Source organism: Coenobita brevimanus, chromosome 93, assembly GCF_032717465.1.
Source record: "Coenobita brevimanus isolate Jiangsu-jjx chromosome 93, ASM3271746v2, whole genome shotgun sequence".
Lineage (NCBI taxonomy): Eukaryota > Metazoa > Arthropoda > Malacostraca > Decapoda > Coenobitidae > Coenobita > Coenobita brevimanus.
In genome coordinates this window covers 22765356-22779500 of record NC_137046.1, presented here as the reverse complement: position 1 = coordinate 22779500, position 14145 = coordinate 22765356, and the positions used below count along the sequence as shown (strand labels likewise).

At 43.1% G+C, this 14145-nt stretch overlaps 1 protein-coding gene across 1 annotated transcript in view; it reads right to left on the bottom strand.

Moving 5' to 3' along the window:
* Positions 1 to 14145, bottom strand: part of LOC145412381 (3-oxoacyl-[acyl-carrier-protein] reductase FabG-like) — a 392048-nt gene that overhangs the window by 295778 nt on the left and 82125 nt on the right. The window contains exon 3 of the mRNA XM_080282270.1: positions 3306 to 3468. Within this exon, the coding sequence (XP_080138396.1) occupies positions 3306 to 3468 (163 nt within the window). The remainder of the gene's footprint in view (positions 1 to 3305; positions 3469 to 14145) is intronic.

Below are 14145 nucleotides of genomic sequence, written 5' to 3'. Positions count from 1 at the left end.
TACTCTCCTTCACCAATCTCTTCACCTCCCTTCTCCTGCTCACATATACCTCTCTCTTCTCTCTCTCATCTCCCCTACCTCTACTCGCTAGCCATTCACTATATGCCTTCTTCTTTTGTTCCACAGCTCGAAAATAATAATAAATTAAAAATACATTATTTATTAAAAGTAGCAAATGCAGTTCCTTACAAAAATCATTAAAACATATTATTTAAATAAAATATCCACAGCCTAATAATTTATTAGGCTGTGGATATTTGATTTAAATAATAGGTTTTAATGATTTTTGTAAGGAATTACACATGCTATTCTATATATCTATATTGAATTATTAAATAAAATGTCTTGCGAAAATGCAAATAAAAGTATAACTGGCAACATCACAGCCTTTGTTTCCCTGTCCCTCCACTTCACAGCCCGTTCAGTCGCTCACTCCTCTGTTTGAACTTCCACAAGTGAAAATGTTACTACATGACAGTATTGTGATACCAACTCTAATGTATGGAAGTGAAGCTTGGACCTTGTTGGAGGGACAGAAGTCATGAGTGAGAGCTGTGGAAATAAATGAGTTAATTGAGAGGAGCATGTGGAGTTACATGGAGAGACACAAATTAAGAAGTGAAGGATCGTTGTGGTGTGGATGTGGATGTGATAGGAAGCGTTAGGAGAAACACACTGAGGTGTTTTGGTCATATGGAGAGGATGGAGAGTGAGAGACTAGCGAAGAGAGTGTGTGTGTGTGAGGTGGAGGGGGGGAGAGGGAGGGGGAGGCCAAGGATGAGATGGTGGGATGGAGTGAAGTATATGAGAGAGGGGTGTGTGAGCTGGGAGCAGGGCAGTGAAATGGCGGGGGACAGGGTGACATGGAGGCGATTTGTTGCTTGTTTGTGGCCAGTGGCCACCCCTTACGGGATTAAGGCATCTGGCAATAGATAGTAGAATAATAATAGATAAAAGTAAGTATGCTAATTCATTTAAATATCAATATTTTACAGTAATTCCCACAAATATATGCAAATGGTTTGCGCTACTGTTTAGCGACATTGCGCAAGCTAAATATTAGACTGCGCACTTGTGCAAATTACAAATAATAGAAGATAATAATAATAAATAAAAGTAAGTAAGTATGCTATTTTATTTAAATATCTCAATATTTTACAGTAATTCCCACAAATATATGCAAATGGTTTGTACTTGGGTAGTGTGATGAGTAAGGATGGAGGTTTGGAGGGTGAAGTGCTTGAAAGGGTGCAGCAGGGAAGAAAGGTTGCTGGTTCTTTGACAGGAATGATAAGAAGCAGGGAAGTGAGCATGGAAGTGAAAAAGTTACTACATGACAGTATTGTGATACCAACTCTAACCTATGGAAGTGAAGCTTGGACGTTGTTGGAAGGACACAAGTCAAGAGGGAGAGCAGTGGAAATGAGTTATTTAAGAGGAGCCTGTGGAGTCACATGGAGAGACAGGCTGACGAATAAGGATATAAAGAAGCGTTGTGGCGTGGAAGTGGATGTGATAGGAAGCGTTATGAGGAACACACTGAGGTGGTTTGGCCATGTGGAGAGGATGGAGGGTGAAAGACTGACGAAGAGAGTTTATGTGAGTGAGGTGGAGGGGGGAAGAGGGAGGGGGAGGCCGAGGATGAGATGGAGGGATGGGGTGGAGAGGTATATGAGAGAGGGGTGTGTGAGCTGGGAGCAGGGCAGTGAAATGGCGGGGGACAGGGCGACTTGGAGGCGATTTGTTTGTGGCCACCCCAAACGGGATTGAGGCGTCTGGCAATAGATAGATAGATAGATAGTTTGTGCTTGCACTTTGCGACATTGCGCAAGCTAAATATTTGTCACATTGCGCACTTGGCTTGCGCAAGGTAGTGAATTGTGGATTGCGCATTGTGCTTGCGCAAGGCCCTTCTTCGTCTGCGCTGCCCACCACTGGTCCTGAACACTGCTATCATGTCACCCCTCTCTCTCCTTTCTTCTAAGGTGGGCAGACCTAGCTTTTCCATCCAGCCTTTCTCTGTACGACAGATCTGCCAGGCTAGGGACCATCTTGGTTGCTATTCTTTGTATTCTCTCGATCTTGTTGATATCTTTCTTTCTTTGTGTGTGTGTGTGTGTGTGTGTGTGTGTAAATACTTGTATGTAAGTGCGGAAGATGAGCAGAAAAAGTTGCAAGTTCTTTTATTTGAGTATTGGACTGAAAAGGGCATGCACCATTAAACATGTAAGAGTAAATGGATGGTATTCTCAAAAAAATAAATAAAAAATAAAAAAATAATGGTATAGCACTGAACATGAATGTCCCTGGTAAGAAAAGGCAGGAGTGTGGAAATTGCTTGTACTGTATTGTGGTGGGTGATGATTCAGTTCAGATCAGCGAAAAAAAGTACTCGTAGCAAAGTTTGGTGAAAAGGTTAGGACTGTGCAAGAAACAAAAACTTACGAGTAAAACGTAGCAAAGAAGCAAAGTGTATAATCATGCTAAATAATTATGAAATGGAGAAAATAAATGCCCTCAAGTATCTATATAATCTGATAAGCAAGGATGTAGCTAAGAGGATAAAATACAAGCAAAGGTACTGCACAGCAGGGAAGGAGGGTTCCTGGTACATTGAGGGCAGTGACAAATAAGGGGTGTGTAGGGATGGAAGTAAAGAAAGTCATTGCAATACAGTACTATATTGTACCGTTATCTTCACACTAACAAATGAAAGGAAAGCTTGCACCATGCTGAAAATATATAAACTGAGACTTAAAGGGGTGAAATAAGTTATCCAAGAAAAGAGTGTGGAGTTACCATAAGTGGAAAGACAGAAATAAATGAGAAGCTCAACCATGTAATGGTGTTTCTGTGATGTGCTGTAAAGCTTTGGGAGAAGTAATCCTGGCATCCTTTGACCATATGGAGCAAATGGAGAATGACTGGCAGACTAGGAAAGTGTATGCGAGTGAGGTGGAGGAAGAGAGGGGGAAAGTAAGTGAGGTACGTGGGTGACAGGGGTGTAAGATAGAGGAAAGGCTGCATGATGGCAGAAGTCAAGGGAATGTGCAGGTGATCAGTTCACTAGTACCTCTCCTGGATTATGGTGCTTGGCAATAAAAACACTAATAGAAGAGTTAACCCTCACAGATGGTATATCTTTCTTACCAATCCATCTTGCATTAACCAGAATAAAACATATGACATACCTTGGGTGAAGGACTCAAAGTTACTCTAAGTGATTCTGTCTGAAAAGGTCAGTGAATATAATTAAGTAGACAAGATAGCACGAACACGATACACATGCAACAAATTTCTCGTACCTAACGTTGGTGTTCATGATGCGGTCATACTGGTCTAGGGAGGTGTTCTGTATGCTACCCATCTCGAATATACCAGCATTGTTCACCAAGATGTCCAGACGTCCATATGCCTTGATTGTTTCTTCAACAATCCGCTTTGTGTCCGACTCATCTGTCAAGTCAGCTGGAACATTTTGCACTTATGAGTATAGTACGCTATACATTTTCACACGATCTTAAAAAAAAAAAAAATGTAGTTTGAAACCTTTTGGCATTATACAGAAGATATGACAATAAGAAAAAGTTGTTGAAAATATGCAGATATATGCCTAATTATAATGAAACTTCATGAATGAATATGAAACATGTTGCCTATGTAATTCGTGGTCAAAGATAGCAGTCATGCAGCACAACAGATTTATAATGATCCATCTACATGGAACAGCCCTTGTGACTTGCCACAAATTACTGTCATGCTGTATTACCGTATATACTTATAATGGATCATCTACATGAAACAGCCGTTGTGACTTGTGCTCACAGATAGATATCATGCCATATATGATGGGCCAAATATTATAGGTCATGTATGTCACGGGGTTTTTAAAATAAATGCAAAATTAAATGATAATGTTCAATAATACTAAACAGCAGGAACAAGAGTTGTCTTTTTTTTTTTTTTTTTTTATGTGTCCGACTCTGGGCATAGGCTTCACAGCCTGCTATCAAGGCCCAGCAGTCCTCCTACATACCATACACCTCTACATGTCACCACTTCGGCGCTAACACCCACCGTCCATATCGAATACATGCTAGGGCTGTCTCATACAGGACTGGTGTATTGGTATTAGCGGGGGTATTTTTACGACATGTCGGCGGGTCTTCTGGTAGATCAGTAAAGCCTGATTTAATGAAATTCAAATCCTAAAACTGTTCCCTGCCCCAGCCGGGATTCGAACCTGGGTCCGTTAGGACTGCAGGCCACCTCTGTCTTGTTAAATCAAGCAATGATTACTTTATGCCGGTCCGCTTCGCCGACTCTCTCAGAACGAGAATTTATAAACTTTCTCAACAGTACACAGCAGAGACTAATTACTCAATTGCTGTTTATTAGTACTGTTAACCTCTGGAGAAAGTTACTTCACTCCTGACAATAAATAACTAATACTATTAATAATATCAGGTTCTTGCTGATGGGTAACTCCTAGAAGGCACAACGGATTTTAAGCTTAATACAACAAGACTGGCCTAAGTACCAGTTATGAATAGCAAAACGTTTATTCAAGCTAGGAGCTATAAGGGAAATAAGCTGAATTGTGGAGAAATGAAACACGAGTTTACATTACATTAAGCTCAAGAAAAAGAACTGTTAAATTTATTGATTACAAAGATATAAATTTAACATTACATTTCAAATGAATTCAAAATAAAGAGATCGCACTCACTCACTCACTCAAAAGCTAAATTCTTAAACCTAGGAAAAGCACCTTAACTAAACTCTTAAGTCTAGGAAAACGAAAAGAAAATACTGGTCAATGTAGCGTATCACCAAAGAAGGGTGGGAGCCTGGAGAACTGTAGTCTGGTGGAGTCTGGGTGCTAGATGACCTCTCACTACTGGAGCACAGAACCTCACTCCGTCGCGACAGACACTTGACTGCCCATTCAAATACGATGCGTGTGGTAGGACGCACAGGCCAGCCGAGAAGGTGTGGCCAACGGTTTAGGCAAGCAGGGGTGAACAATAAAGAAACAATAATATCGCTCAGTAGAGCGCTTAATGACGTGCATTAGATCGGTCACTTTTGAAACAGTGACGAATGTTTTGAAAAAAGTATACCACCGAAATGGAGAGAGAAACGGTTGACTGAACGATACACAGTGAGTTTTCCACTAATAGTTCGTGGTTTCTCACAAAAGGAAAATGTCGTGAATTTGATTCGTGACATTACGCCCCTGCAAAATGAAATTTTTTCCTTATGGGAAAAAATTTGTGGATATATATATATATATATATATATATATATATATATGTACACATCCTAACTCAGTCACACAAGAATCACACTGTGGTGTGTGTGCTATCCTGCTACAGGAGAAAATCACTATTGCCAATGAGCGTAAAAACCTCGTATTTACGTTAATAGAGGCAAGCTTGAGGGAAAGAACTCCGTGACAACAGTGAAAATCCTGTACTCAGGTCAAACTGAGCGAAAGTTCGCTACATTTACACTGACAACTAATTGTTGTGTAGTGTGGTGTATGTGATACACGGTGTAGGTGTGACAGTTGTAGTGTAACTGTACCTACATGTAAAATGAGACAGTAAATATTAATAATATGGCGACGACGAAGGCAGAGGAGAAGAGGCGGCAGTGTGTGGCAGACAATCAGGTGGCCCGCACAGCAAAACTGCTACACCCATCGCTGTACCTGCAAAATCAATTAAGGTGGGGCATCAAAAGTGTCAATGAGACAAAAATTCTTATTACATTACAATTACTCTCTCTGCCTAGCAATCAATACATGCTACGAAAGGTACGCTCTAGCTGAAAAATACGAGTGACAGCCTAAGCTTCGTACATTCGAGGTCGCCATTAATTTATTAGGTAGATTATTAACCAGGAAGCGTAGTCCCTGGACGCCGTTGTCTCGAGGACTCGTGTAGTTTACTGGTTAAACTTAACTCTACACTTACGATTAGTGTCGGCAAGTTGAGAATCCTTATGCAAACTCGGGCTCGTGTGTCCGCAGACACAGCCTTGAACTGCACATGGGTCCTCAACCTCTGCCTTAAGCTAGTGCCTATATTAATATCGGGGAGGTGAGAATCCTTGTGCAAACTCGGGCTCATGTGTCCGCAAACACAGCCTCGAGTCGCCTCTGCGGGGTTCTCTCTCGAACTTCCCCCTTAACCTACAGTACTTATATTAATATCGGGGAGCTGAGAATCCTTGTGCAAACTCGGGCTTGTGTGTCCGCAGACACAGCCTCGAGATGCCTCTGCAGGGTTCTCTCTCGAACTTCCCCCTTAACCTACGGTACATAATATGTATGTACAGGCCCTGGACATACTGTGTCCTGTGGGGCCAATGGGCGAGACATCAGGTCTGCACCCACTTCACCACTACCCTGTCTCTCAATTGACTCAGAGATTACGGGTGTGGTTACAAACGGCACAGGAAGGACTTGTCCCTGATTGGTGTTACATGGACACATATTACAGGAACGCACAAAACTATCTATGTCTCGTCCCATCCCTGGCCAGAAAAAGTCAGCTCGGATTCAGCCCAGGGTCTTCCTTTTGCCCATGTGACCTCCTGAGGCTGAACAATGACCCCATTCTAACACTGCTTGGCGGTACTTGGCAGGAACGACAAACTACAGTCAAACCTCGCCCTCGGGTGTTCGTGTCTCATGGTAGAGCCGTCCTTGTTTGCAAAGGAACTTGGCTCGACCTCCCCGTGAATACTTTAACACTCGACCCTTTTGTTTCTTCCACATGACAGAAAGTGTTGGGTCGGAGTGTTGTTCTTGAACAACAAGTTGGCTACACATCAGATCTTGCGGTGATTCAATGGTCACTGGGGTGACAGTCTGGAGCCTCAGCCATGGCTCGTGTTACTGTAGCCGAAGTCTGAGTAGCGTCATCTTCGGTGCAACCATCCTTGACACCAGATATGTTACCTATAATGAGGTCAAATAAAGGTTCTGGCATGACAACTGCGAGTGTCGTACCAGTATAAAATGGATGTGCCACCTGGATACATGCCTCAGGGAACAATCTCACTGATCCATCAATAAGGTTTGCATGGATCTGTCAACCTGTATACTGCTCAGGCCGAACTAGACTCTGCCTGACAGAACAACCTGAGGAACCATTATCTCTCAGGACCTTCATAGGAATGCCTCCCACAAACCCTGGCTGAACAAGGAAGGTACTGTCACCTGTGGGAGGGCCTGTGGAGGAAGCAGCTAGCCAATCATGAGGCTGCTGAATAACTGATGCGGCAAACATGGTGCCTTGAGACTTAGAAACTTTAGGGGTCGTACTCACTGCCTGTGGAGATGGAACATTGGCCATCTGTGGAGGGGGGTTCACTGTCACTGTGGGACTAGTGAACTGTGGGGAAGTACCCATACTGGTATGGACGTGACCACCGTGTTGCCGCTGAGGAATGAAGGCTGTGTTCGCTTCCTGCCTCTTTTGAGCTGGTGGTGAAAAAGTTTGTCCCGACGGTCGGTTGCGTGGCTGATACTGCTGCTGGTTAGGGTACCTGTTGTACCTCTTCCACTCAGGTTTCTGAGTGTTTTGCCCCTGGTCCTTCCTCTGCGGTTTTGGACCTTGGCCATTATTCTGAGAATGGCCTTGTTGCTGGGGTTCAGTCTGAGGTTTCCCAGATTTGGCAGTATCTTTTCTGCTGTTCCAGGTGTTTTGCTTACGAGTTTGATACCCATAAGCAGTGAAATATGCGTCAGCCTTTTCTACCATTTGGCTGGCATCTTTCACCTGGCAGATCTTAAGTTGTGCTATGAGCTCAGCAGGCCACGACCTCTCTAGCTGTGTACGCAGCATAAGGTCAATTATCGCCTCACGCGTGGAAAGAGTTTCATCTTTCTCCATCCACTCACCTAAGTAAGCAGTGAGACGGTCGAGGAACTGAACAGCTGTCTCCTTGTCTTGGAGACGAGCTCGCATGAACTGAACTTTGGCGTCGTCTACTGTGAGACCATACGCCTTAATGAGTGCAGCTTTCATCATCTCATACGTGAGTTTGTCTCCACGAATTCTGTTGAGAATATCGAGGACAGGTCCCTCAAATAAACTAAGAAATTGGAGCCGCTTAGCTGCCTCATCCAGTTGATACATGTCTGCCATGTCCTCAAAACGAGCTATGTATGGCTCGATTCGTTCGCCTTCCTTGTATGAAGGAAGCTTGATGCGTGGGGTCGCCAGGACATGTGTAGGAAGAGCGCTAGTGGAGCTTGGGTTGGCTGCAGCAGATGTGCCTGAAGCCAAGGAATCTCGCTTGAGCTTCAAAACCTCAAGCTCATGTTTTTCTCGTGCCTCACGTTCGGCACGTTCATATTCACGTTGTTCCCGCTCGTATTCGCGCTCCTTTTCACGCTGCTCTTGCTCATATGCAGGCTCTCTTTCACGTTGTTCGCGCTGTTCTCGCTCGTATTCGCGCTGAATCTTACGCTCTTCACGGGCATCATTCTCGCGCTGCTGCTCCTGATTATGCCGTGAGAGTATGTCCTCTTTAATTTCAGTTGGGTCTGTAAGACCCATATCTTTGGCTTCCTGTAAAAATACGGTGGTAGCCATGTCGCTAATTTATTAAGCAAGCTGAAACTGAGTACTGACTGCTGCTTCGCAAACGAATGCTAATAACACAGGTATAGAATACAGACACAAGCTAGTGGTGACCAGTCTTATCTAGTTAACTGGCAAGGAATAAAGCAAAAATGTAAATGACTGGGAAGACTCAATAATTAACGCAATGGGTACGGCGGCTACCCAGGAGCGAATAAAATCGTCTGGCGTTACCAAGGATAAAGTACTAAATAGAGTTAAGTACTCTATGGATTAATAAAGCAGAAATTCACTTGCTAAACAAACGGTAAACACCAGTAAGCTTGTGCCTATAAACTTTAATGATAAATACCTAAATATGAACGAGTGAGTGTTATCTCATGAATAGCTTTAGAGCTAGAAGTTAAGATCCTGGAATGAGGTCGCCAATTGTCATCGGGTTTTTAAAATAAATGCACAATTTTAAATGATAATGTTCAATAATACTGAACAGCAGGAACAAGAATTGTCTTGCTAAATCAAGCAATGATTACTTTATGCCGGTCTGCTTCGCCGACTCTCTCAGAACGAGAATTTATAAACTTTCTCAACAGTACACAGCAGAGACTAATTACTCAATTGCCGTTTATTAGTACTGTTAGCCTCTGGAGAAAGTTACTTCACTCCTGACAATAAATAACTAATACTATTAATAATATCAGGTTCTTGCTGATGGGTAACTCCTAGAAGGCACAACGGATTTTAAGCTTAATACAACAAGACTGGCCTAAGTACCAGTTATGAATAGCAAAACGTTTATGCAAGCTAGGAGCTATAAGGGAAATAAGCTTAATTGTGGAGAAATGAAACACGAGTTTACATTACATTAAGCTCAAGAAAAAGAACTGTTAAATTTATTGATTACAAAGATATAAATTTAACATTACATTTCAAATGAATTCAAAATAAAGAGATCGCACTCACTCACTCAAAAGCTAAATTCTTAAACCTAGGAAAAGCACCTTAACTAAACTCTTAAGTCTAGGAAAACGAAAAGAAAATACTGGTCAATGTAGCGTATCACCAAAGAAGGGTGGGAGCCTGGAGAACTGTAGTCTAGTGGAGTCTGGGTGCTAGATGACCTCTCACTACTGGAGCACAGAACCTCACTCCGTCGCGACAGACACTTGACTGCCCATTCAAATACGATGCGTGTGGTAGGACGCACAGGCCAGCCGAGAAGGCGTGGCCAACGGTTTAGGAAAGCAGGGGCGAACAATAAAGAAACAATAATATCGCTCAGTAGAGCACTTAATGACGTGCATTAGATCGGTCACTTTTGAAACAGTGACGAATGTTTTGAAAAACGTATAGCACCGAAATGGAGAGAGAAACGGTTGACTGAACGATACACAGTGAGTTTTCCACTAATAGTTCGTGGTTTCTCACAAAAGAAAAATGTCGCGAATTTGATTCGTGACAATGTACTCACTCGATATAGTGCTGCACTCTGGTGCCTGTCCTTTCCTCTCTTCCTTCCTTCTTTCCTTATTTCCTCTTCTGTCTTTCTTTCCTTCATTTTGTCCTCTTCCTTCTGACTACGAGTGACTCTACACTGAATGACAAGCCAAATGGTTTCCTGTACACCAGGAAACCATTTACTACACTGGGTGGTAACCATATAATCAAATCATGGCACCTGGTGCTTCAGTGGGTAATTAAGGTGCTCCAATCAGACTGGGCCAGTGCAGGTTTATATCCAATGGTTGGTTGGGGATAATTGTTCACATGCCACTCAGAGATGAGTGAGGCTGGTCATTCTACTCTTAATTGTCAGGACCAGCTTGCCTAGCCCTGGGCTCCTATGCTCCTCAGGGGACAACACTAGATTAGATGATGAATGAATGATTGAATCACATCCCTCCATGGCAATACAGGTGACATGTACAGGGGTATGAAATGTAGGAGGACTACTAGGCCTTGGGAGCAGGCTACAAAGCCTATGTCCAAAGTTAGATTAAAAAATAAATAAATAAATAAATAAAAAATACAATTCATCCTGTTTCTGCCCTTTTTATGTACGGGTACTCTTTACAATAAGTAGGTGGTACAGTCAGGTACATTACAACACTACAGCATGTCATCATTTCATGAAGAGGATGCATTTGATAAAATCTATCACATAACAGTTTATTACACAGCCAGTGAATTATAACATGGGTTAAACGGAGATACAGTTTTGGCCAAGAGCCACCTACTCAACAAAGTGTAAAAAATAGTTTCCAGTTTACCTGAACTAGTACAAGTAATTTCATTTCACTGCACTTCATTTGCTGCTTACTGCCAAAAATAAATCGAAAAATTAATTTCCAGCTCACTTAAACAGACAGTTGTTTCACTTCACTGCACTTCACTTGCAGCCTGAATGCCAGCACTACACTACTGTTCTGTTTCACTTCACTGCATTTCACTTGTTACTTGAATGCCAACACTAAATTTTATTATTGTTTGTTCACTGACTCTAACACACCCGATAGAAACAGAGTTTAAAAGCCATCTTGGAACAAACAAATGACTGCAAGCTTCCATGTTAGTAATTATAAGTGAAAACACACATACATCTACCAGCAAGGCTTTGTACAGGATCATAACGACTGTGTGTGCAGAAATGTGGCTGTACATCAAAACGGGGTCCTAACTTTTTAGTCATCTTATAAGCGATTCATCGTACAGTTGTATACTGGTTCATCATAAAACAAGTTTCTGTTCTATTTGGATACAGGCCAGTCACTCTAAGTTACAATGTTCTGGTCACAGACCCAAAGCTAAAATTACATTATTTACCTGTTAGCTCTCTGCAACCAACATCACACTTTCCAACGTTTACTGTTTTCTACGGTGCAATTCCCGAAATCTGGATACCAAATTTCTGAAAATACCATTTTTCCAAATGACCCAAGTACATTTATTAAAGAGGGAAATTTCTGCGGCCTCAAAAAAAAAAATAATGTTTTTACTTTTTGTGTTTACTCGTATGTTTACAAAATGCCGTGGTAATCACACTAACTCATTCTCTAGCCAAGCCCATGAACTAGCTTGGAGCAAGTATGACTTGTTCTTTAAAAAAGCTTGTGAACTAGCATGGAACAATCACTTGCCTAAGCTAGCTCATGAACTTGGCTAAAGAACAAGTCACACGTCCCCAAGCTAGTAGTAGTAGTTGTTGTTGTTCCCTACACAGTCTGGCCGAACAGCCCCGAGTCCCTAAGGCAGGCCATGGCCGAGACCGGGCTTTCCCACAGAGCTCTCAAGGAATGTATGTTGTGCTGTTGGCGTAGGTGATTGTGTGCAATGCAGTCTTCCATAATGTGCTTAATAGTATGGGGTGCTGTGTTACATTTTGGACAGGCATCAGCGACGGAGTCATCCAGCCTCTTCTGGTAACTTAAGAGGGCTGGATGATGCCCACATCTCAGCCTGGCCAGGTGGACCCTGTCCTCACGAGGGAGATAGGATTCAGAAGGGTGGATATCAGGAGGCCGTGCATGTAGCTGTGTGTTGTCTTTAAGTGACTGAATGGAGCGGCGAGTGATTTAAGTATGGATATGCTTCTGGACGCTGGTCTAAGGCGGGCGAGGGGGGAGAGATGACAGTATTTGTGTATGATATCATGTGCTGGGTGTTGTTTTGCTGTTCCTTGGTGTGTGTGGATGTGCTGCCATGTAGTGTAGTGGATGCTGTGGGTTTGTGGAGGCAGCAGCAAGGATTTGGGTGCCTCTCATGTCTAGATGATCCTTGACCTTGAGGACTTTGGTTTCTTGATGCAGGTGGTCTGTGGGTTAGTAGCTGTGCAGCTTGTGATTATTTTTAGGGCCTTGTTCTGTATGGTCTGTAAAGCGTTGTAGTGTGTTTTAGTGAGGTTAGGAGCCCAAGCAGGGATTGCATAATTCATCACTGAACGTATATATTGTTTGTATACTGTGGTGGTGGTTTCTTTGTTGTGTCCAAATGTTGTATGGGCAAGTGACCTCAAGGCATTGAGTCTTGGTGTTATTTTATTTTTAATGCTTGTGATGTGTTGTTTAAATGACACTGATGTATGTTACACCAAGAATTGTGTGTGTGTGTGTGTGTGTGTGTGTGTGTGTGTGTGTGGTAGGGGAGTGTTGTTTACGGTGAGGTGTGGAATGTGACTATGTTCTGCTGTACAGTTTGTGAGAAGGGTCACTGTAGATTTGGCTGGGGCTATTTTGAGTCTGTTTGTAGTGAACTATTCGTGTAGTGTGTTGAGGTAAGGTTGGAGGATGTGTGCAGCTGTATTTGTTATCTGATGTGTACATGTGTTATGTCATCTGCATAGGAAGCTATGTGTATCTGTGGTGTGTGGGGTGTGGGTATGTCGTGCATGTATAGGTTAAAGAGTGTAGGGGACAAAACAGATCCTTGGGGGATGCCATTTGTGAAGTTTCTGATGTTCGAAGACTGACTGGCAAATGTTACATGTGCACATCTGCCTGCTAAGTAGTTTGCCAGCCATCTTTTTGTGCTATTGTCCATGTTTGTGTTGAATATTTTGTTTGTGAGGTTGTGGCGGGGGTTCTCTTAGCTGAATTCATGCCATCAAAAACTTTCTGTGTAAGGTCTGTAAGATGAGTGTTTATGGAGTGCAGTGGCCTAAAGCCATGTTTTGATGGGGCTAGGGGGGTGTAAGGTGTAACTAGTTGTAGTACCAGTCGTTCAGTGACTTTAGAGGGGATGCAGAGGAGTGTGATGGGGCAGTGTGAGGAAGGTAACGTGGGGTCTTTGTTGGGTTTGGGAATAGTGATGATAATGCCATGCTTCCAGATGGTGGGTATTATGTTGTGTGAGTAGCTGCAGTGTGATATGTTGATGAGTGCTTGTATGCTTTGTGGTCCAAGGTGTTTGAGGTGAATGTCACTTAGGCTATGTTGTCTGGTCCACAGGCAGATGAATGCTTAAGGTTGCCAATGATGTGCTTTGTCTGGTTGTAAGTGAAAGGTGCGAAGTCTGGGTCTGTGGGGAACTCTCTCTTACGTCAGATGATACGTCGGTTGTCGCGATGGGGGTTCAGATGGCTGACATGTGAAAAGTGATTGATGAGAGTGTTTGCTTGTTGGACCTGGAGCGGTGGCAGCTTCGCTGTGGGTTTACCCCTAGAGGCTGTCGAAGAGAAGAGGAAGACAGCATGGTGGCCAAACCACTGCAAACTCCCTCGGCCCCCCTCCGGGCCCAAGAGCCTGGGAGTGGCTTCGGTCGCCCGGGCAAGTACCACACCTCCCCAAGCCAGTTCACGAGTTTGGTTTGGCTGGCCTGACGACCTGTGTTACTCACGTATTTTTCTGACCATTTTGAGAGTGGTAAATTACCGTCTCTTGCTGAAAGATTTCATCCATCTATCCATCATCCAATCCCATGTTGCCCAATGAGAAGCGTATGAGCCCGGGGCTAGGCAAGTTGGTCCTGACATTTAAAATGAAAGTGACCAGCCTCACTCATCCATGAGTGGCATTACATGAGCAATAAATCCCAAACACCCCTTGGATAT